We start from the raw sequence: 26,537 nt of genomic DNA, 5'->3' as shown, positions 1-26,537 counted from the left end.
TTATGTTCACTATTTAAATAAAATATTACAACCTTTTTACAATATTATCTTACTGCTGAGTTGTATATCTGTTTTTTAAACTGAGAACAGCATCCATAATTTAAATGTATTTGTCATTTGGCATTAAAATCACTTTTCTCTTTTCCTTCCAGAGCCTGATGAACACAAACAAAGAAGAGATGAGGGAGCTGGCAGCTCAGCTTTATGCTGTGGTTGTTTCCACCATGACAGGGAACGAGCTGCAGACGGCTGTGCAGACTTTAGTTAAAATTACCAGAGACAACCATGTACGGCACTTTGCCTTCTGTTTGGACTTTTTCTGATCCAACATTTGAATCCCCATGTTACTAATTGTTGATATTTGTATGGCCTAGAGTCCTGAAACTCAACATGGCGCCCTTTTGGCTCTGGGCTACATGGTGGGCAGGTACACGAGCAGAAAGAAGGTACTCATTTGTTCTGACTCAGCAAAAAACAAGGAGCAACAAGGGAGCATCACATCCAAGGGAGAAGGGGATGAACTTGTAGCCTTGGCTACAAAAACCATTGGTATGTAGTAGCTTTTGCCATTTAAATTTGAACCTAGAATTGGGTTGTTTCTTAAGGCCACTTTTGGAATATTCCTCTGGTTTTTTTGTGTTTTCGAGGTTCCTTCCTGGACAACAGCAGTGCCCTGTTGACCGTAGCAGCCTGTACCGCTCTGGGTGAGATCGGGCGCAATGCCCCTTTGTTGATCCCTGCGGATGGATCGGGCTGCACTAAACTTTCCGTGGTGGAAAACCTCCTCGCCCGCATTCCTTCCGGCAAAGAGAGCGCCAAGGTAAAGTGGTCTAAAAGTGGACCCCTTTGAGTTGTACACTATTTTGTTTCTTTGATGGATCACCTCTTGACATGACTGTAAACGGTGTCACACAGATGAAGGAAAGATCCATCACCACTTTGGGTTATCTGCCAGTGGGAGATGCAGACTTTCCACACCAGAAGAAGCTGCTGCAGGGACTCATGGATTCAGTGGAGGTAAGGCATTGGTCAGAAACATCTCAACCAATGGGATCTGAACCAATACACTTATGGGTGTATCGCCAAGAGTTGAGTTGGACTCTGATAGATCCTCCTGTCAAATTACTGGATGTGATAGTAGAACATAACATCAAAATAAACTTGGATTTGACCGGATACTTCCTGCCTCTGCTGATCATGGCAGGAGAAATCAACCTCAAAGACTGCATCTGAACAGCTCTGCAGCAAACACTTCAGCGGATTTTTCTGACTTATTTGACGATGGTGTTTTCAGCATAAAAGTTAACTGACCTCCCATTTGTTGTGATGATTCATTAGATCAGTTAAGTTCTGGTTAAAGACGCACTCCAGTGAACTCTGGGTTTTTGTTGTTTTTAACACATACTTGTAGCATTTTTAGGACATAAACAAGGAAAATTAGGCTTAAAGTCAGTTTTTGACAATTTCTTTATTCAAATTGTTGTGAATCAGGAGCAGATGAATAAAATATCACTTGAAAAAGAGCTTGGGCCTCAAGCCCCCTGCTCTGCTCCATTCCCACGTATCCACTTGTAGACAAACGTCTTCGTTTGCTTTGTCTGAGCTGAAATCTGGCTCAAAACCTTACAGCTGGATAGCTCTGATATTGCCCACCAGTTTTGTTGCATGGCTGGCAATGTTAGGTTGGGGGTTGAGGGGCTGTAAGCTACTGGGAGAACATGTAAACGGAAAGCTCTCAGCAATGGGGAGGGGAAGGGGGCGGGGTTGCTCCTCGCCAACATTACCGCCCTCAACCCAGAGGTGAATTTTTTATGAACTTTTTTTTTTTTTTTTTTTTTTTAATTGAAAAAGACAATTGAGGTTAACAGTTTGAGACAATTGTATACAATTATGCAAAGTATAGAAACATCGAAAAAATTACTGGACATGTACAAACAACAAATGCGGAATAAAACAATATAATTTTTTTTTTCCAATGATACAGAAAAATAAAATAAATACAAGACATTAAAATAAAATAAAAATAAAAAATAAATTAAAAGTAAATTTAAAAAAAAAAGGGGGTTTACATAGACATTGTAATGATTCTTAGTTTAGGGGGCTATCAAAAAGCTGCAATTTACATATGATACTTTGAAGTTCCATAGCAAGTTTGTTTTCCATGAAATTTACAGATGAAAAAAAAGAGCAGAGTTCTTTGTGAAACGTAGAAAAAAATGGTTTGATTTTAAGGAAACGACATTTATGTATATAGAATTTACCCAAAATAATTACAACATTCAGAATAAGTTCTGTGCTTTTGTTTTCTAAAATAAACCCAAAAATGATATCCTTAATAGAAAAGTCTGCTAAAAGTGGAATCTTGGGGAAAAGCCAATAATGTAAACTATTCCAAAAGACATCAGAATAAAAACATTCAAAGAAAAGATGCTCAGTTGTTTCAATCTCCACATGACAAAAAGAACACAATTTTCAGGAATTCCAAACCGTTTTCCTTGGACGGGTAAATACCTGAAAAAGTTTTAAAGTGGACTTCCTTGGCTTTAGGAGGAATGGGGAGTTTTAAGTATTTAGTTCGTATTTGTTTCTTTTTTGAATTATTAAAATATTGTGTTATATAATTTGGATTTGAGATGTAGGGAAAGGACGTTTCATTAAAATATTCTCTGATTTGATGGTTTGGGAGTTTGGCAGTTGCTATATTGTGTCCATTAATCAGAATTAATGGGGATAGTAGGATGTCTGTAGATGTCATTATGAAACAGATCAGAAACTGAGCTCACAACATTTTGAGGAATGGCCTTAATAATTTTTTCAAAATCTTTTCTATTCGTTAGTGAACCATATTTAGCTGTGAAATCATCAAAAGACATGAGAGTGGCATTGTCTTTAAGAAGATGCATTAAAGACCAAATTCCATTTTGAAACCATGTTGGAACAAAGATGGATTTGTTTCTGATAGTGATGTATCTGCAGTTCCATAGGGGAGTGTTGTGTGGACTGTAATTGTGTTTATAAATGAGCTTCCAATACATGAGAACTTGCCAATGAAAAGACGAAAGTTGAATGGGAAGTTTCTTATTGTCAAAATCACAACTGAGTAAAAATTGGATCCCTCCTAGGCTGGAAAATATTTTATTAGGAACAATGAACCAAATACTATTTTGATTCCTAATAAATGATTTTAACCAGTTTATTTTTAAGGTGCCATTAAGGCTGTTAAAGTCTATGGCTTGAAGACCTCCATCTTCATATTTTTTAATCAGCGTACCTTGTTTATCATGGTGTGTTTTCCTTTTCCATATGAAGTTAAAATTGACTTGATTAATAGATTTGATGGCTTGTTTAGGGAAACCTATAGAATAGGTGGGATATATGAATCTGGATATGCTTTCAATTTTGGTGAGGAGAATTCCTCCAGGGGTCAGAAACATTAACATCAAGACAAAAGTCCCGTAAAGTTGGATTAATATGATGGGTATTGAACTTTGAGGGTACTCTATCCAGCCATTCATCTAGAACCATGTTATAATCACCACCAATTACTACAGTATTTGTACAATACTTATGATTGAGAAGTTTGATATGTTTTGCAATTTCTGTTCTGTTAATAATGACTTGTTTTGACTAGGAATATTATAGCCATAGACATTGCAAAGGATCAGAAAACCATCATCAGTTTTAAGAACAAAGATGAGCCAGTGGCCGTCATCATCAGAGATCCGGGTAATCACTTTGAACGGACAGTTTTTAAAGAGCAAAGCAACTCCAGAAGATTTGTTTGTACCGTGACAGAATAGGATTTTGTCTCCCCATTGATTAGACCCAAACTGTTCATCTGCTTTAACAGAATGAGTTTCCTGCAGTAGAATGCAGCTGGCTTTCACATTTTTACAGAATAGAAAAATAGATTTTCTTTTTACATTGTCTCGTAAACCCCTAACATTTAAAGAAACAAAGTTAAAATTAGACATGAAACACAAAAAAACAATAACACAAAAATGAACAAAAAGTTACTTACTTAGCTAGTTACTGAAGGTGAAAGTGAGCGGTTGGAATTCAGATCTCAAACAACATTGTAATGCAAAACTAGACCTCAAACTTTTAGAAAAAAATACTTTAAAACTTATAACTTTCAAGTTAACAACAACAGAGTTTCACTTTCCTCTGTGAACTTAAGGTGTGGAAAAAACGGAGCAAATGAAGTTTATGCTTTAAATAACAAAGCATTTATGATACTAAACTCCAAACGTATAAAGAAGAATTTAAAAAAAAACACAGCTAGTCTGGAAACAGACGGACTCCATTAGCGTACCCGATGTGGCCCCGATAGTACACGTTCTGTCCCGCAGCTCTCGCTTTCTCCATTTTGGGCCAGACAGCAGCTCTTGCTTCTCGGTCAGCTTTGCAGAAATCCTGCTTGAAGAAGATTCCCATCTCTTGACAAACCTTTGCATCCTTAGAAACCTTCCAGAAGATTTCGCGGTAGTGCCTCGTGGAGAACTGGATGATGATTTGGCGGTGCCTCCCGGTTTCTTTCCTCCCCAGCCGATGTACTGTATCCACAACCATTTCCAACACCGATGTGTGCTGTGGCGCGATCTTTGCCAGGATCTCCAGGACTTCTTTGCGGGTGTTTTCCTCGCTTTTTTCTTTCAAACCTTGTAACTTCAGGTTCCAGCGCCGTTTATATCGCTCCATCTCCACCACCCTCTCTTTTAAGTCATCATTTTCTTTCCTCAGCACAGAAACTTCTTTTCCCAAATTGTGCACTTTGGATTTGCAGTCCTTTATATCAGCAGCGTTTACCTCAGTGATCTTCGCCAGATTAGCCAGAATCACAGAGTTTTCATTTCCCGAAGTCTTCCGTCAAAGTCGTCAAATCTCGCCGTCAGTTTTTCGATGGCGGCAGTTAATGCTGACAACTCGGCATCACTATTGTTAGAAACGACTACCTTGTTAGGTGGAATGGAGGGTTTAGTGGGTGTAACCGGGGTTTTCCTTTTAGTAGACAGCGAGGATACTTCCATGGCGTATTGGTGGTCATGTGTTGTCATCTCTGGGTTTTTGGATGCGGGAGTCGGCTTCTCCGATGCAGGCTTTTCCCGTGGCATTCTAGGAGCTCTTAATATTGCTGTTGTTGTTTTTCCCACTTCGTTCTTGTCCCTTTACAGTGGTAAGACTTGAGAGTAATACAAAAAAAAAAGCAAAACTAGTTCAGCAGTTTGAAAATGAGGTCAAAAGGGATATTTTAGGACCGGACCATCGCAGCTCACAAAAAGTTGACCGCACGGACCGCCATCTTAGCTCCTCCCCCCCAATTTCTTATGAACTGCTACCGCTCTATAGAAACTATGTTCCTAGAAAACGACATGTTGTTTGATTTTGGCTAATTTTGGCATCATCGCAATTAAAAACCACTGGGAACGCATTGAAAATTGATCAATAGAGAATCCGAGTGGGTCTTCAAGCGATCCAACATTTTGGGGGTAAATATTGATTAATTTTTAGGATTTTTTGTCACATCAGTGCATACTCCCTTTATATGGTAGATTACATACATTTTACGATGACATTTGTTGTCAAACTGCTTTCCCTTTAAGTTTGGTCTGTGGTCTGTAAAAAGCTGCTGTCCTACAGAACATATGCAGAGCAGCTAATGATTCACAGCTATGTTTGGATTTCTTTAACTGTCTTTCTGCATTGTCAGGATCAATATACTCGTTTAGATGATTTGGAACGTCTCTTCAGTGTTTGGAGGCCAACAGATCTAATTTAATCTAAAATATCTTTTAAAAAATGACCTTTTTGAATTGCTGTCACACATCTCTCCAAATCAGGTTCTCTTTCTGTTGCATCTGCAAACTTCCAGTAAGATTGCAATCTGCACTGTGTAATATTCTGGACTGCAGCAAAACCAAGGCATCTATCAAAGTTGCTAATGAACATTCTGTCAAATTTTTGCTTTCTAAAAACTCAGATAATTTAGTAAATTGTCTGTAGCTTGGAACAATTTCTCTTGACGGCCTCATCAAGTTGCATATGATTTTTTTTTTTCCTTTTCTCTGTAAGGCTAAGCAGGTGGAGCTGCAGTTTACAGTTGGAGAGGCCATCACCAGTGCTGCCATAGGAACCCTTTCAGGTGCTGCCAGAGACCCATGGACCTGCAGAGAAGACCAGTACATTCCCCCCCACAGTCAGTGCTTGTACTTTGATCTGAGTTCATTCAAATCAGATTCCAGATGCTTTTTCAGTCCACCATGAAGTGACTCTAAAGTGACACATTTTTAATCTTTAACCCTAAAAAAAAGAAGGTAAAATATGGGATGTATCTTTATTTCCTGTTTTCTTCTGCTCCATTTAAGATGTGAAGAGCAATGATGTGGTTCCGTGGGTCCTCAGCTCCATTCTGTCAAAGTATGTGCCGAGCCAGAACCCTCATGTCCGACAGGCAGCCTGCATCTGGTTGCTCTCGCTTGTCAAGAAACTCAGCCATCACCAGGAAATTACAGTAAATACAACACACCTTTCTGAATGTAAATCAACAAAAAAAACACCTAAAGAGCTTTGAGATGAGCTTTAGTTTTCTAAAACTTGATCAAAGTCGTAAAATTCTTTGAAAAAGGTATATGTCGGTTTCTAAAGAATGAGCCTTTTGGTCTCTACATTTGATTAATTTTCCATTCATTATTTATTTTTAAAATATTTAACAGATAACATTTTTTTGGCAAACATGTAAACACAAAAGAAATGCAAAATATAAAAAGAAAAATTAATAAATAAAATAAAGAAGTTTACTTAAAAGAAAATCATTTTGTTCAGTGTTGTGACCGATTTTTCCATCCTTAACAGCATTTAATTTTGAAGGTAAAATTAAGCACAGTGGTTATTTTAACCATTTATTCTACAAAAAAAAAAAAAGGTCCTTTTATTTGGGAGCTTTTAATATAACACGTTTAACAGTAGTTTTTGGACTCCAGATCAATCAGGCCTACAGTTTTTTTTTTTCTTTCATCACCACCAGGGCGGAGGTCAGTTAAGTTGCCTCCGTTCTCCTTTTCAATCAGGAGTTCTGAGTAATCCTCTTTTCAGTGCATCTTCTCAGTCTCAGCTGCCAAATAGTTTTTGTTAGTTTGAATGCCTCCAGTTAAAGAAGCACTAATGCACTGTTGGAAAAGTAACGTTTCTCTTTTCTCTTAAAGACTCATTTGAAGGAGATTCAGATTGCCTTCATCTCTGTGCTGTCGGATCCTGACGGTGAGACCAAATCTGTCAGACTCGGCTCTATGTGTGTGAATTCAGCTCTTTAAATATGCTGAAGAAAACAAAAATCTCCATCTGTCCTTCAGAGTTGAGTCAGGATGTTGCATCTAAAGGTCTTGGGCTTGTCTATGAGATGGGAGGAGAACAGGACCAGCAGGAACTGGTTTCCACTCTGGTTGAAACACTCATGACTGGTAGAAGGTGAGATATAAAGCCGCAGGAAGGAAAACATCAGAGAATCAAAACTGTGGAAATGACTTTAAAAAATTCTGGTTTCTCTATGCAAACAGAGTCAAACATGAACTTTCAGAGGAGACCGAGGTCTTCCAGGGGCAAGGACTGGGGAAAACACCAGACGGGTAAATCAGCTGTTGTTTCTACCGTTTCACCCGCGTATATTTTGTCATGGAAACATCAGTCATAACCGATTCTCATGAACTCCGTTTGTTGATTCCTGACAGTCATGGCTTGTCCACATACAAGGAGCTCTGCTCGTTAGCCAGTGACCTGAACCAACCCGATCTAGTGTACAAATTCATGAATCTGGCTAATCATCATGCAATGTGGAACTCACGCAAGGTACCATTCTCACATCTCTTAACATCTGTAACATGTGGCCGCTTTTAGCTTTGGCCGATCAGTTTGGTTTTTCTTATTTCTTCTCCTTGATTGTGTCTTCCACTCAGGGAGCCGCTTTTGGTTTCCACATGATTGCAGCCAAAGCGGGGGAGCAGCTGTCTCCGTTTCTGCCTCAGTTAGTGCCTCGTCTGTACCGCTACCAGTTTGACCCCAACCTGAGCATCCGCCAGGCCATGACCAGCATCTGGGATGCGTTGGTGACTGATAAGACCCTGGTATGGCTGAGTATTCTTTCTTTCAAGAGTGGTTTATTATTCAACCAACGTAAATAAAAAAGAAGAGAAAAGGTCATATAGCTGTTGGTAGGAGATGTTTTATTTTTTTTATTTGTTGCAGGTGGACAAATATCTCAAGGAAATCTTGCAGGATGTCATGTCCAATTTGACCAGTAACACCTGGAGAGCGCGTGAATCCAGGTACAACCAAAATTGAATTTATGGGATTTCTTTATAGAGAAAGTTGCATTTAATTTTTTTTGAATAGTTCAATAGGAAAACCGGAAAATTCATGTTTTTAGTCTGCATTTTTGGAAATTTAGTTTTCCGTTTTACAATCTTCATCTTATCCATTTTTTTCCAAATCTGCACAGAGGACATGCTCTTTAGTTTTGATGTTTAATTTTTACATTCATTTCGAAACTGTTTAATGAACAAAGTTTATTTAAAGCAGATTTTACAGATAAATCCCTTTAAATGGATTTTACACTTGAATGGGTCTCAGTCTGAGAATTTATTTTCATTATATGCATCGGAAAAATGTAGAATATTGTCCTATTTAGTATGTTAATGTTTGTTTAGATAAGCATTGGCCTTTTTTATATTGTAAGATATAAAAAAGTAAAGTAAAAATATGTTTTTCCTTTAGCTGTCTGGCTCTTAATGACTTGATCCGTGGTCGTCAGGCTGACGAACTCCTCGATTACCTGTCAGAAATGTGGGAGACGCTCTTCAGAGTCCTTGATGACATCAAGGTCAAATTAATAATAATTATTATAAAGCAAGCATCTGTTTTTTTTTTCTCATTTCAGAGTAATATTATGTGTCTGCAGTAGCTTATTTCAAAGATTTGTTGTGTTTTTGTGTTTGTTCTCTTTTAGGAATCTGTCAGAAAGGCTGCAGACCTCACACTGAAAACACTCAGCAAAGTGAGACTCTTAACACAACCCAGCTCTTGCCCGTGTTTATTTTGTGTTCACACGTCACTCATTCTTGGTCTTCATTGCTGTCTGCTTGCGTGTAGGTTTGCATTCGTATGTGCGAGTCTACAGGATCTGCGGCCCAGAGAACTGTCGCTGTGCTGCTGCCAACCCTGCTGGAAAAAGGCATCGTTAGCAACGTCTCAGAGGTTCGCTCACTCAGGTAAATCCATTATTGTGGTCTACATATAAGTATCTGGTAGGAGGTGAGGTGAGACAAACCTACAAAATGAAAAATAGATCACCGCGGTGATCAAAAGACCCACACCGTCACAGCTCTATTCTTCACATTTTGCTAAACCGTTTGTGTTTCTGCTTCTTCTCACCAGCATCCAAACTTTGGTGAAAATTAGCAAGACTGCCGGTGCCAGACTAAAGCCTCATGCTTCCAGACTGATCCCAGCCCTGCTGGAGGCTCTCAGCACATTAGAGCCGCAGGTCCTCAACTACCTCAGTCTCAGAGCCACAGAGCAGGAAAAGGTACACCCCGGCTTTTAAACCTGTAATGTAACCACACAGCTTAGAGGTCCTGGTGTCCTGAGCTGTTCTGGTTGTTCCCCTGCAGAGTGCCATGGATGCTGCAAGGCTGAGCGCTGCCAAATCCTCTCCTATGATGGAAACTGTTAACATGGTACAACAAAAACATAAACATCTGTGGCACAAATCGATTGTGGTGCGAGTTTCTGTTGTCACGTCCCATTTCCAACAAACACATCTGTGCTTTCAGTGTTTGCAGCACCTGGACGTTTCTGTCCTTGGAGAACTGGTTCCCAGACTCTGTGAGCTGCTAAAGAGTGGAGTAGGCCTGGGCACAAAGGTAAAACCGTCTCTGGTGTTCAATGCATCCTAATCTCACAGAATTCCTGGTGAAAACTCAGGCCTCTACTGTCCGTCTTCTCTACAGGGAGGCTGCGCGAGCGTAATCGTTTCCCTCGCCGTGCAGTGTCCACAGGATCTAACTCCATACTCAGGTGCAGATTTCATTCCAACAGGAAATGTGTTTGTTAAATGAAAGAATAATAATTCTTAAAAGTTTTGCCGTCTTTAGGTAAACTGATGAGCTCCCTGCTGAACGGCATCCATGACAGAAGTTCTGTGATACAGAAAGCATATGCTTTTGCTTTGGGACATCTGGTCAGGGTAAGGACCGACCCTCATATATGCTCTGACAAATGTCCCTGACCGTCACTCAAAGCTGTTTGAACCTTTTTCTGTTTTTTTTATGAAGAGTATTTGATTCGAATGAAATCATCCAGAACTTCATTTCTTTTTCTTTTTTTTGCATCAGAAAATTGAAAATTGTATTTAGTTTCCGGATCAAAATGATGTGTGTAAGTGTTTGAATGAACTGGGATTTGTGTTCCATGTAAACAGGCTGTGGCTTCCCTTTTTATAACCCAAAGAGCAAACATTCTTACTAACATTTAACCCAACATTTAATCAGATTTTACTGTTATTTCATCGTATCTTTTCCGGAAAAAAACATTCGCGAAATATTAATGTGATCTGTTCCGGAAAAATGTAGTTTTTTTCCCGACATGTATACATAATTTAAAAAAAAAAAGAATTCCTTCAGGGTTTCCTTTTTTTTATTATTCCTTTTTCTTTTCTACCCTATTTCTTTTTTATTTTTTGCTTATTCCCTTTGAATCAGACTATAGCTGTTTCTTTCAGACTCTTTAACGTCTTTTCTCTCTGCCTGTCAGACGGCTAAAGACAACAGTGTGGAAAAGCTGCTGCTCAAGCTGAGCAACTGGTACTTGGAGAAAGAAGGTGAGGCGTTCTAAAACCGAAACTTCTTTTTTTTTTGAAAACGTGACCAGTCTGTGTTGATATGATCATATTAAACTCCAGACTTCCAGATCTTCTTGTTTGGTCGAATCAGAGTTTTTAAGGGCTAACCCTCGCGGCGGAGGGATGCCAAGCCCGAGGGTGTTCACGCGGAGGAGAAGCGCTCTCCTTCACTTGACCGTGCTCTGATGCACAGAAGTGGCTTTTGTTTTAGCATGACCTTTTCAAAGTTATAAAACCGATGTTTTTTTAAGTATATTCAAGCAATAGCAACTCCGCGCAAACATAGCTGACCAGCAATTTTTGATGACATCATCGAGTGGGAGTGACGAGCGAATTAAAAGACACTATTTTTTCCGTAACTCTCCGTTTAGAGAGCTAAATGTAGGATTGGGAGAACCCGTATGGGTACGGGAAGAATTCGGGTTCGGCCCAAGTCTCACTCTTTCTCCTTTATTCACAGAACCCGTTTACAAATCGTCTTGTGCTTTGACGATGCACGCCATCAGTCACTACAGCCCGGATGTGATGAAGGCTCATGCAGGAGTGGCTCTGCCACTGGCTTTCCTTGGCATGCATCAGGCTGCAGGTCCTGATGAGGAGACGGGAGAGAGTCATGATGCCAAGCTGTGGGCAGAGGTGTGGCAGGAGAACGTTCCAGGTGAGGAAAAACACTTTTAAAAAAAAATTTTGTTATCAGTTAATGGAATTTCTCCTGAAAAGTTCAACAGGCTTTTAGCAACAACACAACCCTAAAGTCTTCAAACTTTTCTCTGACGTCAGGAAACTTTGGAGGAATCAGACTCTACATGACGGAGCTGATCGCCATCACACAGAAAGCCCTGCAGTCCCAGTCTTGGAAGATGAAGGCTCAGGGTGCAGCTGCCATGGCGACAGTAGCCAAGGAGCAGACGGGTTCGTTGGTGGCACCACATCTTGGATTGGTGCTCTCGGCTTTGATGCAGGGACTTTCTGGGCGTACGTGGGCTGGAAAGGTAACAGTTGCTTTCCGGGGGGGAAAAAAGGAAAGTGAATCAGAAAAAAAATGGTTTTTAAATTGTTGGCTTTGTTTTGGTTTTAGGAGGAGTTGTTAAAAGCCATTGGCTCTGTGGTGTCCAAATGCAGGTGAGTTCTCCTGCAGACTTCTCCCATAACTTTTAAAAGACGCAGTCAGTTCATTGTTTGATTTTTTCTTCCCGATTTTCAGCACAGAGTTGCAGAAACCTTGCAGTGGCCAACCAACAATCACAGAGGTGCTTGAAGTTGTGATGAGGGAATGTCGTAAGGAGAATCTGGTGTACAAAATGGCCGCTCTGCATTGTGCTGGAGATGTTCTCCACAGCAGCCAAGAGGACCGCTTCAGAGAGATGGCAGAGATCCTTTTCCCTCTGATCAAGAAGGTTTGTCTCCTTCAATGCTTCCTGTTGTTTTTTATTTTATTTCCAAGAACACAAATCCATTCTTAAACAAATGTGCCTAATTTCACAACAGAGCTCTCCAAAGAGCGGCAGTGCATCTGCTCGGTCACTGGACAATGATGATGAAGATGGAGATGTGAAAGAGAAAGAGGTGCAGACGGAAGCTCTGCTTTGTGCTTTTGAGACTCTAGGGAAAGCGTGGCCCAGAAACCAGGAGACACAGAGTAAGTTCTCTACTCCACAAACCAGATGAGTCAATAAAATGGAGGGAGAGCGCATTTCCGTACGTGTTTTTGCTCTTTAGAGTCCTTTAAGACTGAATTAATAGTAGGATTTAAATCCAGGACACTAGTTTCAGTTCTCACAAATGAATGCTTTGTGGCTTTTAGTCAAAATTGCTGCAGGTGTTTTTTTTTTCTCAAAAACTCACCTCATGGTTCCAATCCACAAGGAGGGAAGAAATAAGTGAAACCAGGGTGCGTTTGTGTGTGTGTTACATTGCACCTCCAGTGTTTGATGTGCAGTAATGTGAAAGTGGGAACAACCATGGAGAAAAAGGGGAAAGTAGCAAAATGACAAACTAGACAAAAGTCAGGCTCTGGTCAAAGGTGCACTCATAATATGATGTAAATTATTTTAAAAGAAAATACTCAAGACACTGGTTTCACAAACGACATGCAGCCGAGACAGAGAGTTCAATCCAACAATGAGCTGCCGCTGGCACCAGATCTTCTCCATATAGAACTGCTGCTATTGTCTGGCATCAGAGGAGTGTCAATCAAAGGTGGCGGAGGCGGGGTCAGCCTTCCTGTATAAAGAACACCAATACTCTTCAGTGCAACACCTATAACTGTATATGAAAACTGGACTGAGTGACTCGCATCTCACGTTCCAAACAGGAAGTACCCACGGGCTCCAAGAAGCCAAAACCCCATAGACTCCTATAGAGAAATAAACAGCCGTTACAGTCAGAATAACTATTCTTGCCCTGCTACCGTTTTCAATTTTTAACTTGTTCTTGTTAATCGTATTTTTTTTCCCGTTATTGCAAGTTATAAAATGACCAGATGCTTCAATGAAAGGCATTTGGTGCTGGTTGCCCCCCCCCCCCCCCCCCCCCCACACACACACACACATTTAATATTTGAAACGTTTAAGAGATTTAGGTTGTGTCCGAATTACTACTCCCTATACAGTGGAGCCATTTTGTAGTTCTGCTTCCCGAATCTCTCTTTCAGAAATCCAGTGCCCTAAAAAATACCCAGAAGTCTCTGCGAAAAACCAATGTCCATCGATGCTCACTAGATTGGCGAATATAGACCACAATGCATTGCGTTTAAACAATTTTTGCTAAAAAATGTATTTAAATGTATTTTTTTGAATAAACCATCAATATTTTTGAGCACGGTGGATTCATCAATGATCACCGCAAAACGAGATTTTCACTTTGCAGAATCAATATTCACCGTTTGAAAGAAAGGAAGAAAAAAAAGTAGTGAGCATGGTGTCCGAATTGCTTTTAAAATCCTGGGCACTATATAGTGCCGCGCTATATACAGTCAGGACCATAAATATCTGGACAGAGACACATTCTTTCCAATTTAGTTTCTGTACATTACCACAGTGAATTTTAAATAAAACAACTCAGATGCCATTGAAGTGCAGACTTTCAGCTTTTATTCCATGGGTGAACAAAAAATTGCATGAAAATGTGAAAAACTAAAGCTTTTTTAAACACAATCCCTTCATTTCATAGACTCGTAAGTAATTGGACAATTGACTTCCATGCTATTGCATGGGCAGGTGTGGGCAATTCCCTTGTTATGTCATCATGAGTGAAGCAGATTAAAGGCCTGGAGTTGATAGGTGTATCAATATCCAAGTCTACCATCAAAAGAAGACTGCATGGAAGTAGATACAGAGGGTACACTGCGAGATGCAAGCCACTCATAATCCTCAAGAATAGGAAGGCTAGATTGGACTTTGCTAAAAAGCATCTCAAAAAGCCAGCACAGTTCTGGAAAAACATTCTTTGGACAGATGAAACCAAAATCAACCTCTACCAGAATGATGGCAAGAGAAAAGTATGGAGAAGGCGTGGAGAAGCTCATGATCCAAAGCACACTACATCAGTAAAACACAGTGTGATGGCCTGGGCGTGCATGGCTGCTAGTGGCACTGGGACACTAGTGTTTATTGATAACGTGACACAGGAAGCAGTCGAATGAATTCTGAGGTGTTCAGAGACAGACTGTCTGTGCAGATCCAGGTAAATGCAACCAAACTTATTGGGCAGCGTTTCATAATACAGATGGACAACGACCCAAAACATACAGCCAAAGCAACTCAGGAGTTTATTAAAGCAAAGAAGTGGAATTTTCTTGACTGGCCAAGTCAGTCACCTGATCTTAACCCAATTGAGCATGCATTTCACTTGTTGAAGACTAAACTTCAGACAGAAAGGCCCACAAACAAACAGCAACTGAAAGCCGCTGCAGTAAAGGCCTGGCAGAGCATTCAGAAGGAGAAAACCCAGCATCTGGTGATGTCCATGACTTCAAGACTTCAGGCTGTCATTGCCAGCAAAAGGTTTTCAACCAAATATTAGTAATGAAAATTTTGTGTTCAGTTATTTCATTTGTTAATTACTTATGAGCCCATGAAATGAAGGGATCGTGTTTAAAAAAGGCTTTAGTTTTTCACATTTTTATGCAACCTTTTTGTTCAACCCATGGAATAAAAGCTGAAAGTCTGCACTTCAATGGCATCTGAGCTGTTTTATTTAAAATTCACTGCGGTAATGTGCAGAAACTAAATTGGAAAGAATGTGTCTCTGTCCAAATATTTATGGTCCTGACTGTAGTTTTTTAGTAGTTGGGGGGGATTTGGACAAAGTTTTAGGGTTGCCCTCTTTCAAGTGGAAGGAATTTGGCCTTCCAACAAGATTCCCATAGAAACATTGACTCAAACCCACTTGGACCAATCACTGCTTTATTGAGGACATCTGGCTCCAACATGGCAGCGTTGGTATCGCGGAAACATGGCAACTGAATCGACCTGATTTCAATGGAGCTGGAAGTAAGGCGTTTTCTAGGAATGCTGTTACTCCAGTTCTCTTTTACAGTTGTTGCACATCAGACCACCAGGGCTGTAACACTGATAGAAACTTTGAGCATCACTGAAGGGCTTTGAGCGTCTGTTAGAGGATCTGTTCCCATCAGACGGGAAACATTGTTGAAACATTTTCTCTCTACAGTAAATTTCCAGATGGAGGTTTGCAATCTGATGTGTGAGAAGTTAAAGTTGAGCACCTGGAAGGTTCAGCTGGCTGTCCTACAGACCATGAAGGCATATTTTCAGAAGTAAGTCCTCCACAAAGATGACCTCTTCAGCTACGCATTCTCAGTCTTAGAGAATTCTGACTGCTTGTTTTTCGGTAGGTTGCTGCTTCTGGAGAAGGGTACGGAAGACTTGAATGCACTGTCCCCAATCCTCACAGAGACCTGCGCGGCGCTCATTCATCCTTTAGGTACGTTTCTCACTTTCATGCGCTTCAACTGTCGTGTAGTTTGTTTCATTTGGAGGTCTTTCCTCTTCAGAAAACAAAAGTTACTCCTCTGTGAGGACCGAGGCCTTGACAGTCGTGGATCTGATTGTTAAGAAAATTGGAGGTAAGTATTATTATTTTGCCTGTTTATAAACATTTATGGATCACGCTACACAGGAAAATGGAAAGACACCTGGCTGCAGACGAGACGGCGCCTGGCATCATCTGCCGGAAGCAGAAATTATACAATTTACCCTAACCCTAATCCAAGAGGCTGAGAATTGTAAAAAAAACAAAGAAAATGAAATAATTAAAGCTTAAGACTAGGGTTGCCAATTGAAATAAAGTTTGGAAGGACTTCCAGTTCTGGCCATTAATGTCTTCAGCCAGGTCCTCTTGGGAAAATGTGGGTGCAAACCTAAACATTGATGCTTTTTTTTTTTTTAAACACTGAATTAGTTCTTAAAGAAATAGTTGGTCTGCAAATATCCTTATTTTTAACATTATATGATCCCAAAACATAAAGGCAACAATTACTGAATTGTTACGTAAATTTTTTTTATTAAATTTAGGGTTTTAATTCTTTAATATTTTGTATTGAATTCATTTTTTAGGAATTATTTATTTATAATTTATTTGCAATTTTTTATTTTAAATGAATTTATTTGGATGGTAATTTAAATTATTATTAATTTTAGCAAATGAGAATTTGCTCACAAAAAAAAGATGCATCCCTCATTTTAGTTTGGAAATAAAACGTGATCCCTGTGAAATAATGACATTTGAGTTTTTTTTCTTTTTGCTATTTTTGTCTTTAATACTGAGTTGTATTTTAACATGAAACTATAGTGATTGTATTTTTTTTCTGCACGCCTGAGCTAAACATGAGACTGCCGATGCGTTTGTTTTTTATGTTCTGATGGGATATTAACGCCTGCGTCCCACGAACAGAGAGCGAGCAGTGGGACTGCATGTCTGCCAGGAGCCGCGAGCAGCTGCAGCGCTCCCTGTCCACGCTGCAGTCCGACAGCAGGCCCGAGCTGAGGGACAAGGCCCAGGAGCTGCGCAGACGCATCCAGAGTCAGCCCTGAGCGAGCGCAGTGCCATCGTTCAGAGACGCCAAACATCTCCACACCTCTGCCCTTCTGAACCAATCCCCATAAACCTCTACTTTTCTTCTCCCAATAAGGATCATTTATAATGTGACTCCAATCAATACAGCTGATCAGTCTGTGAAAAGGGTTGATATTTAAAAAAATGTAACTTTGTTTTTAATTGAAATAATCAGGAAGTGGTTGATTACCGTCTGAACCAGTGTGTTGCATTTGTGGACACTGTTCACCTAAAGCCCCGACATGGGGAATCGTACTACTGCTGTGGTTGTGCCTACTCATGAAATGTTGAGACAGCAGGGTGTGGATTATTCTGCAGAACCTATTATTCAACCACAACCGAGCTGTTGGAGTTTATGTAAATGTCTGCAACAAAACAAACTCTGCTGTTTTCTGACGCTATAGCTGTTTGAATTTGTCCTTGATTAAAAAAAAAATCTCCTTTGACTATTTGGATTAGACTGTCTGCTGTTTAAAATAGTTTACGTTCACCCAAATGCAATTCAGCACCTTTATTTACAAAAAACGACATATGGCTGCATATAAAATAGCAAAGATCCAGAAGACAGGACAGATATAAACTTAAAACATGTAAGTGGATGAAACCAGAACGGGAGTCACCATGCAGGAAATTTGAGCACGACTTAAAAACAAGCTATGTTTCTGATATGGTTTTAGGAAATCAAAGTGCGCTGAGCTGCTTGTTCCTCTTGTCTTTCTGGCGAGCTTTATCCTGGCCTTTGTGGGAGACGTTGGCGTCACTCTGGCTGAGCGCCGTCCGCGTCACCGTGGACATGCCGTCCACAAACTTGGTCTTAAACAGGACGTTGGCGTTTGTGAACATGCCGTCTTTGAGGGACACGACCACGAACTGCAGGAGGAGAGTTTGAAAATGAGCGACGGAAGCCTCACTGGGACAACATTCAAAATAATCCATTTACAGGCAGTTTGTGACAGATTCACCAATGACTGTTAATGCAATAACAAAAAAAGTTTCCATCTTCACTCCTTGCTCACTGCAATATTTATTACACAAATATAATTGTTTTTAAACTTCAGTCTGTTAAATTAGCTCCATCAATATGTCAGGAAATATGCACAAATATTAATATATAATTAATTTAAAAAAAAAATGTTTTAAACTGCAACATACAACACTTGATTTAAAAAAAAAACGTAACTTTTTACATGTCAATATAAATGCTGACAGCTTGTTAAAAAAGCTTGATAGTGCCTAGTTTGTTTTTTATTTAAACTTAATATTCATTCAATAAATTAACTATTCCGTCAGCTTTTTGAGTTGTAAAGAAATGTCGCTGCAATTTGAAGAATTTTTAGACAAATCAAGCTTTTAAAAAAACAATACTCCTTTTTCCCCTGAATACTAGACGTGTGGTTCTTGCACGAACTCTGGTTTGTGTGTGTGCTTCATGATCCCGTCATCAGCTAATAAAGTATTGGCTGACATGTAGGTGAGATTTAGATGAATTGATGCTGATTTGAAACAGTAACTTAAGGGCGTCACCAGCAAACTGCTCCTTCCCACATGAAATCTCACCTGGGAGCGTCTGAAATGCGTGCGCAGCATCTGTCCGATGTTTTGCGTGTGCGACAGATCCAGAGCCGCATCCACCTCGTCCAGGATGTAGATGGGAGCGGGCTTGAAAAGCAGCATGGCCAAGATGAGAGACAAAGCTACCAGTGACCTGGAAACAGATACGCGACACACTCTTTAAAGGTGACGACGGCTCAGAGAAGCAGCTCATCAGTGCGTTTGCTCACCTTTGTCCACCACTCAGCTCAGTCAGGTTTTCCTTCCAGGTGTCACCTAGGGCGACCTTGAACTCCAGACCATCCAGGACGCCGCAGCCCTGCTGAGGCGCCAGCTTTGCTGTAGCTCCTGGGAGCAGAGTGGAGAAAATGGAGCCAAAATCTTTGTTTACCTACAGAGAAAAGATCACAAAACCAAGAGATGAAATAGTTATGATTACAAATCAAAAAAGAATGCAGACATGCTAAAATCGATGCAAACCTTCTGCCAAGCCAAGTTAAGAGCTTCGTTCTTCTTCTGGTCCAATTCCTCAATGGTCTGCAAGATTTTTGCTTTGTCATTCTCCACAATTCTCTTTTTCTTCATCAGGTCATTGTACTGCAAAAGCAAAAAACACACAGTTTTCAGCAAACACAAAAATGTTGTCAAACATTTGGATCGACTCAGACGGCGCCGACAGGAGCTCCTCACCCTTTCCTCTGCCTCGTTCAGCATGTTCATGGCTCTCTTGTTGACGTTCCTCTCCAGCTTGGAAGTGGTTTCTTCCAGCTTCTTCAGCCGCTGGCCCGCCTCACGGGGGTTGTTGACTTTAAAGTCGTAGGAGGAGTTCGGCTGGCCGAAGAAATGGCGCTCCGACTGGATCCAGTCGTGTTCTTCCAGCATCCGAGCCACCTGCAAGTGACACGAACATCTCAAAAATCTAAGCTTTTTCTTTTAAAAGAACAATAGAATCTCTGCGTTCAAGTGAGGAGACAGGTGCAGGTTAGTGCGTACCTTGTCAGCAGCGTCCTGGCTGTCTTTATGATGTTTACTAATGTTGTGTTCCTGCTCCTTGATCTTCAGCTGAACCTCATTGTTCTGCTCTCTTATCTTATTGGCCTCCGAGTTTTTTCCCTATGAGGACAAGCATCTTTAAAAACTGGAAGATCTGCCATTACTGAGAAGAATTAAATACACATTTATGCTGAAAGCCGAGAACAAGCCGAAAGAAAGAAGAAAGCTTTCAATGAAACAGTCAAAATTCCACAACCTTGATCTCCTTGTCCTGTGCCATGATCACTTCTTTGAGTTTGGTCAGCTCCTCCTGGGCTTTCCGCACTGCCTCCTGCGCCACATTCATGATATTAGGCTCACACACACGTACAGTTAAACTGAAAACAAACTCATATTTTCAGCTGGCTTGAAAGAAAATGCAGCTTTATTTTTATTTTTTTTATCTAAAAGAGAGGAAAAAACATTTCATTTGTAAATAGGAAGGGTTGTTTTATTTGCCTCCAACGAAGAAAGTTAAAATAAATTCAGTGTTTCCATCCTGCTGAAGCTTCCTCTAACAACATAGTCAGATTGAAAACTAAATCGATAAAACGTCAGACTTCACAGATGGAAAAGATTAATGTAACTCTACATGTAGCAAACATGACCAAAATCATCACAATGTCATTGGCTCAAACAAACAATCTATGTAGATGACGATTTTTTGTTTTTGGCTCAAATTCAAAGTCTTAGAGCATCTGAAAGGTTTCTCTCCGCTCCAAAACCTCTTTTAAAACATGCCGAAAGACTGTAGAACACTGCTGTTTTGTCTGTTTACTATTTATGCCTCCTAATTTATGTGATGATTCTATTTTCTTTCCTCTGAAAAAGGCCATTTTTAAAGTTGCATAATTATTTTCTAAGGTTTGAATTTGTGATTTTGAATCTTTGAACTGAATTTTTTGAAGTAAAAGTTTTTTTGGTATGTTTTGTATCTCCACAGAAATCATCGCTTTCTGGATCTATTCAAGCTGATTTGGTTTAGCTCGACTTTCTCAACAAACATCCTCTCCTTTCTTAAAAATCATGAGGATTTAGTGCTGCTATTGCAAATCTCTGCCGGGAAAGCTTTTAGGAGACTGTTGCCTTCCCAGCCGACACTCCTACCTTGTTCTGGGTCACGGTGCAGGCCATGCTGTCTATTTGTTCCTGAAAGGCCTTCATGGCCTCGTCGACGGCCTGAATCTGCTGCTCGTAGGTGGCCTGCTCCCTCCGGAGCTCCTCCAGCTCCAAGGCCACAGCTTCAGACTCCTGGAGACGAGAATAAACAAACCCAATGATTAGAAATATTAAATCAAATATTACAAAGGTTTAGCTATCTTAAAATAATTCTGGGAACCACTCATTTCTGCATATTTTCATTAAAACAAACAGTTTACCTGCTGCTTCTGCTTTAAAGTCTTGTTGAAGGCGTCTGCTTTTGCTTTTGCTTTGTTGAGTTTCTCCTGGGCAGCCTTCAACTCCTTCTCCCTCTCAGCCTCGGCATTCTTCATTTTGTTTTCCAGCACCTTGTACTTCTCCTCGGCTCGCTTCTGCAGCTCCTTGGTGAGGCGCAAAGTGGCCTCACTCTCGTCTGGGGAAGCAAACGTCACAAAAGGTCTTAAAATAACTGCAGATGAAACCTCCCGCTTTCCCTCCCTCTATTAAACTGAAGTTAAAGTCCAGACCGATGGCTTTCTGCAGCCTCTCCAGCTCCTCCTGCTGCTGATGGAAGGAGCTCTGCTGCAGCTTGGTCTGCAGGATCTGCTCCTCCTCCACCTTCAGCTCGTGCTGCTGCTTCAGCTGCCGATACCTGCAGAAAGGGAAAAGTGAAATGAAAAACGTCATTTGGAATAAATTAACCAAAGAAATCCTTTCTAAACTACGACAGAGTTGTAAACTGGCCCTAAACAGCTGGGCCTTATACGTTTTTTAAAAGCAGGCTTCCTCAGACAACTTAAAAAATAAATTAAAAAAACACGGTTATCTTCTTTGATTTGACTTTTGTCTCATAAAAATATCCTTCACTACAAGATCAAACAAAACATCTCTATAACTTCTGATTTTTAACTGCAGGCCAAACAAGAAATGTAAAATAGACTTAATAGATTTTTTTTAACACTTGTCACCAGTAGCTTGTTTTAAAGAAACACAATGAATTAAAAAATATATAATCAAGCTGAATTGAATGTTTTATTGATTAAGAGGATCTAATTTTCCATGGTGCATAATAGGGATGCCACCATTCTCGGTTTCAAACCAAACTGTTTGCTCCACATTTAAACCGCATTGTGGGGAAGGGGATTTGTTCCATCGCTACTGCGTGTTTACATTGAAAGTGTCAAACAGTTGTGCTAAATTTAAGAAGGATTTACTATTTATTGTCTTATTACATTACTCCAGGCTTAGTATTAGCCAACTGATATATATATATATATTTTTTTTTTGCTTATTAGCAAATTTAAAATGATTTTTTCAAAAATGTTGTTTGTCTCTTTGTAGTACAAAAGTCATATTTCGAACCGTGACCCAAAAATTGAGGTTTGAACTGAATCGAGGGGAAAGTGAATCACTGCATCCCACTTAAAAGAAGGGGTTTCACAACAGAAAGTACCGCTAGTTTTAGTAAATATATAGGAGTTTTTTTAATGTGTAGAGGAACTTTTCTGCTTTTTCATTTGCATACTTCTCAGCGGTTCCCTTCAGACTGGACATCTGTCGCTCAGTATCCTGAAGTTTGGCCTCCTTATCGCTCAGGCTGTCCTGAACATCTTTTACTTCCTGCAGGCTCGACAAAATCGATGCCGACTGCGAGCGAGCGCCTGGAAAGAAAAAAAGAGGAGCCAAGTATTGAAACTGATTTGATTTTCCAAGGAAACAGGAGTCGAGCGTTGATCTCACCTCCACTCAAAGTTCCCTGCGGGTCAAAGATGTCTCCCCCAAGCGTAACAGTCTTGGTCATCACCTGTTTGTCAAACGCCACTTTCTTTGCGTTGTCCAAAGTGTCACAGACCAGCGTGGAGCCGAACACATACTCCATGGCTTTACGAAGGTCAGACTCGTATCCCACCAGGGACAGAGCTGTGTGAACGTTGTCCTCCCCGACCTCACAGAACAAAGACAAAATCACGGAAAATTACCTACGAGAAAACCTAATGAATGAGATGTGATTCCTTTTATACACAAGAAAAAGTCGGAGACTATGAAAGCACAGAGTTTTCTCACCAGGCGCTTCGCGGTGTGGATCACTTTGTCGTTGAGAGTTTTGGCAGATATCTTGTTGAGAGGAATGATGGTGTACCTGCGCTGTAGCTCTCCTTTCTCCAGCAGCTTCTTACCAGTCACCTAAGAAGGAAGGATTCAATCATTTAGTCACAAAGATTCTGTTTATTCACCTGTGAAATAAATTTAAAAAAAAAACTTTCAAAAGGTCTACCTCTGTGTCTACAACAATGTTGTAGAGCCGTCCACCTGCAACTACCTCCAGTGCCGTGGCATAGGAAACATCACTGACACTTATGAGATTAGCTAGAAGGCCCTTCACTTTGCTTCGGTCCCAGCCTCTCTCCGGATCTCTGGGAGACAGCAGAATTTATTACAACAGAAAAGAAGAAAAATGCAAACTGAAGAAAAGAAAAATGACTCAAATAAAACATCGTCAAGAGGAAGAAAAAAAACTCAATTCATGGTGGACAAGATAAGAAATTAAAGTTCTATTTCTTAATCAAATCTTTAGATTAGATAGTTCATAGAGATGAAAGAAACAGCAGAATCAATCATTTGTCCACACTTAAAACTTCAAATCAAAATAGTTCCTGTTTATGTTTAAGCTGTAAAATCTTGTAAACTGTTAAACTATTTGGAATTAGCTGTTAATGAATTTATGGATCAATTTTGCCCCACTCCAAAAACCATTATGTTGCTGCAAATGAAAATATGAACAAAATTAAAATCACTACATATGAAATAATTCACTAACTGCAGGCATTTTACTTTTCCAGTCAATAAACTAAACACATCTGCCACCTGGTTTATTTATAGATTTTGAATAAGAATGTTAAACGAAATCTTACGTGTCTGGGCTTATACGCTGTTATGTAAATTAAAATGTACATTTAAAGGCATGATACTCAAACAGATAGAAGCGTTTACTTGTATTCAAAGCGCAGGCTGGGAAAACGAGACATGAGTCGGTCAAAGGTCTCCTTAAGTTGAGCGACTTCTCTGGAAAGCTGTCTTCGTTTTTCCATCAGGCTTTCTTCTTTTCCATCTGCAGCAGCACAAACACAAGTTGAGTCACTAAACAGGCAAAAGCTTTTACAACATTCGTCTTTTATTTTCAGGAGAATGCTGCACCTTCATAGTTGAGTTTGGCCAGCTCCGCCTCCAGTTTCTCTCGGCTGCTTTTGACGGCCTTAAAGGTGTCCTGATCTTTCTTGTAGCCGCTGTCCATCTTCTTCATCTCCGCTTGTTTGGTCTTCAGCTCTGCCTGGGCATGCTTCAGGGTCATTTGGGCCTGTGCAAAGATGGAAATGGTTGGGTTTCGGATCAAATAATTCAACGGAGAAGCAGCAGGTGTGCAGGACGTCAAGCCACTGCACATCAAAAGTGTCTCTTTTCTCCACCTGCTTGGCCTCTGTGTCTGCTTTGCTCATCTCGTTCTTGCAGGCCATCATCTGCCCAGCTAAAGTGGCTTCCTCGCCGTCCTCGTTGGTAGAAAGACCCGCCGACACAGCTTTGAAATGCTGCTCAGCTGCCTCAAGTTCAGCTGTGTTTTTCTGTCCTTCCACCTGCAGTGCCTGAAGCTGTTCGGACAACTTGCTCACTTCTTTTTCCTTCACCACGAGCACTTTCTTGTCCTAAAAAGAATGACCGAGACCAATAAGCTTGATAAAGTAAAAATCTTGCAGCCACCAATGAGAAGCACAAATGAATCCATTACCTCCTCCATGCTCTTCACGAGCTCTTTCCTCTTTTTGGTTTCATCTTTCAGATTCTGCTTTTTTAAGTCGAGACTGCTCTGAGCTTTGGCATCCTCACGCTGCACACTTGCAAGAGACATCTCCAAGGTTTTTAATTCTCCGTTTACCTCCTTAAAATAAACACCAAAAGTGTGTCAGAGCCACACAAAACATACAAATATTTTTTTTCTTTTATTTCTCTTTCAGTACCTGGTCATTTTTCTTCTGAAGCTCTTGAATCTGAGCAGAAAGCTCCTGGATTTTGCTCTCATTCTCTGAAACTTTGGCCTGCATCTTGACAATGTTGCCTTGCATCACCTTCAGATTTTCAGCCGACTTGACTTTAGTCTCCTCGGCACACACAAACAGCCAGGCCACATAAAGTCGTGACAAGTGCTGGATCTCACGCATCAGCTTCTGGTACTCCAAATAGGAGGATCTTTCCTGTGCATCAAAGAACATTTAAAGCATATCCTTAAATCATTACACAAATGTTGAAATAAAAAATAAATAAAAAACATTTAGCTCACCTCTTGCAGCTTTTGCATAGTTGGAGTAATCTCTTCATCCAAAATCTAAACGTCAGGAAACATAGAACAAAGTTTGCAGCTGCTTGTTTCCCCAAAAACCACAAGAAACTTGAATAACAGATGGTAGACATACAGTCTGAATCTCTCTCAGCTTGGCCTCTTTCTTCTCAATTGTTCTCTGTGCACTGATCTTTTTACATTCGTACATTCTGGTGCCTGCTGCCTCCTCAATCATAGCAAGAATCTAGAGACAAATAGTATATTAGTACTAACAAAAGTGTTTCTATTATACTTTTTTTTTCATCAAACAAAGTACATACCTCTGGTGGTTTCATATTCAAAACCTTGGTTATTCTTCCCTAAATAAGTAAAAAAAAAAAAAAGACCCCAAAGGTCAAACGAATGATTTTGTTTAGCAATTTCTGAAAACTCTCAATGTTTAAGATGCAAAGCTGACCTGCATGATGAGGAAATGAGGGTTGTTAACGTTGAGGCCAACAGAGCAGAACAAGTCCTGCACCCTGGTGTTGTTGGCATTGACCCCATTGATCAGATATTTGTTCCTGCCTCCTATGACAACCTTTATGAAGAAAACGTTTGTGATCAAGTTTTAAAAAATGCTTTATAAATTGGGATATTAAATAATTGTGTACTTTCCTGACCTGTCTGGTTACAGTGATCTCATCGTGGGTTTCAAACCCCAGAGGGCTCTGGCTCTTATTGGAGTTGTCAAAAGTAATAGACACAGTGGCCTTGGTGATGCCACCCTGGCCGTTCTTGTAAACCAAGTCCTGAAGGTTTGAAGCTCGAACCTTTTAAATAAAATAGAACAGAATTACTGTTTTTTTTGCTATTAAAAGAAGGCAAAGCTGCTTTTTTTTTTACTTTAATCAATGGAAACATGCGGAAACGTCCTTACGTGTGAGAGGTTGGAAATCCCCAAAAGGAAACATATCGAGTCCAAGATGTTGGACTTGCCACTGCCGTTCAGTCCCGTGATGGCATTGAATAGCGGGTCGAAGCCGTTAATTTCTGTCCTCTGTGCGTAAGATTTAAATCCTTCGATAATTATTGATTTAATGTACATCGTTACTTATCTTGTCTTGCCGAAACAAACGCCACAGAAAATATCCGTTTCAGCGACAAGTCAGTTAAAAGAAAAATGCGGCGAGCAAAGCAACAGCCCAATGTTTATATCAAACCAAAAGACTGTCGTCTAACTTGAATTTTGGCGGTAAACACACACTAAGAAAACTTTCGGTCGACAGTAGGCCATTCATCATGCCGGAGTCAAAACAAAAAAATCCATATGTAATATAATTTGACAGAAAATTGAAAGAAAATAAACATAAAAGACTTGGTCCGTAATTTGCTATAATTTATTCAGACCAGTTCAATTATGTTTATTTAAACGTTTTGTCAATGCATTTTGTAGGCATATACCGGGGCAGCTAAATCCCTAAACCATCGGGTGATTGGCGCACACTGTACTTTTTTAAAAATACTTTATTGTTTAAC

The 26,537-nt window shown here is 40.1% G+C and overlaps 2 protein-coding genes across 2 annotated transcripts in view; one reads left to right on the top strand and one right to left on the bottom strand.

Annotated features, from left to right (window-relative positions):
• Positions 1-17,412, top strand: part of kiaa0368 (KIAA0368 ortholog) — a 25,468-nt gene extending 8,056 nt beyond the window's left edge. The window contains exons 20-49 of the mRNA XM_004065720.4: positions 153-287; positions 375-549; positions 648-820; positions 916-1,017; positions 6,073-6,196; positions 6,366-6,511; positions 7,203-7,257; positions 7,350-7,464; positions 7,554-7,622; positions 7,725-7,842; positions 7,950-8,117; positions 8,239-8,318; positions 8,767-8,872; positions 8,999-9,046; positions 9,142-9,260; positions 9,427-9,577; positions 9,663-9,728; positions 9,825-9,914; positions 10,002-10,068; positions 10,146-10,237; positions 10,804-10,870; positions 11,352-11,549; positions 11,672-11,883; positions 11,970-12,013; positions 12,096-12,288; positions 12,380-12,530; positions 15,563-15,668; positions 15,747-15,835; positions 15,906-15,977; positions 16,805-17,412. Coding sequence (XP_004065768.1) covers positions 153-287; positions 375-549; positions 648-820; positions 916-1,017; positions 6,073-6,196; positions 6,366-6,511; positions 7,203-7,257; positions 7,350-7,464; positions 7,554-7,622; positions 7,725-7,842; positions 7,950-8,117; positions 8,239-8,318; positions 8,767-8,872; positions 8,999-9,046; positions 9,142-9,260; positions 9,427-9,577; positions 9,663-9,728; positions 9,825-9,914; positions 10,002-10,068; positions 10,146-10,237; positions 10,804-10,870; positions 11,352-11,549; positions 11,672-11,883; positions 11,970-12,013; positions 12,096-12,288; positions 12,380-12,530; positions 15,563-15,668; positions 15,747-15,835; positions 15,906-15,977; positions 16,805-16,944 — 3,471 coding nt within the window. The 3' untranslated portion in view covers positions 16,945-17,412. The remainder of the gene's footprint in view (positions 1-152; positions 288-374; positions 550-647; positions 821-915; positions 1,018-6,072; positions 6,197-6,365; positions 6,512-7,202; positions 7,258-7,349; positions 7,465-7,553; positions 7,623-7,724; positions 7,843-7,949; positions 8,118-8,238; positions 8,319-8,766; positions 8,873-8,998; positions 9,047-9,141; positions 9,261-9,426; positions 9,578-9,662; positions 9,729-9,824; positions 9,915-10,001; positions 10,069-10,145; positions 10,238-10,803; positions 10,871-11,351; positions 11,550-11,671; positions 11,884-11,969; positions 12,014-12,095; positions 12,289-12,379; positions 12,531-15,562; positions 15,669-15,746; positions 15,836-15,905; positions 15,978-16,804) is intronic.
• Positions 17,413-17,462: 50 nt separating this feature from the next.
• On the bottom strand, positions 17,463-26,265 carry smc2 (structural maintenance of chromosomes 2). The gene is made up of 25 exons (XM_004065719.4): positions 25,939-26,265; positions 25,682-25,831; positions 25,477-25,599; positions 25,340-25,378; positions 25,153-25,263; positions 25,020-25,064; positions 24,700-24,933; positions 24,471-24,620; positions 24,154-24,387; positions 23,885-24,044; positions 23,681-23,798; positions 22,965-23,103; positions 22,754-22,873; positions 22,430-22,634; positions 22,215-22,350; positions 21,217-21,341; positions 20,929-21,122; positions 20,657-20,800; positions 19,767-19,841; positions 19,511-19,630; positions 19,208-19,408; positions 18,998-19,114; positions 18,748-18,908; positions 18,524-18,671; positions 17,463-17,836 (listed from the first exon to the last, which is right to left on the bottom strand). The coding sequence occupies exons 1-25, from the start codon at positions 26,104-26,106 to the stop codon at positions 17,648-17,650; spliced, it is 3,606 nt and encodes a 1,201-aa protein (XP_004065767.1). The 5' UTR covers positions 26,107-26,265; the 3' UTR covers positions 17,463-17,647.
• Between the last annotated feature and the right edge of the window lie 272 nt (positions 26,266-26,537).

This window comes from Oryzias latipes, chromosome 1, assembly GCF_002234675.1.
Source record: "Oryzias latipes chromosome 1, ASM223467v1".
Taxonomy (NCBI): Eukaryota; Metazoa; Chordata; class Actinopteri; order Beloniformes; family Adrianichthyidae; genus Oryzias; species Oryzias latipes.
Note: the sequence above shows the minus strand (reverse complement) of the source record. Positions and strands in the feature narration are given on the sequence as shown.

Excerpts from the sequence above, each read along its gene's own strand:
- smc2 (XM_004065719.4), bottom strand. The coding sequence starts at position 26,106 with ATGTACATTAAATCAATAATTATCGAAGGATTTAAATCTTACGCACAG. Across the intron at positions 23,104-23,680 it reads AGCCTGCGCTTTGAATACAA|AGATCCGGAGAGAGGCTGGG; the intron begins GTAAACGCTTCT and ends GCTGTCTCCCAG. Across the intron at positions 22,635-22,753 it reads TCCACACCGCGAAGCGCCTG|GTCGGGGAGGACAACGTTCA; the intron begins GTGAGAAAACTC and ends TTGTTCTGTGAG.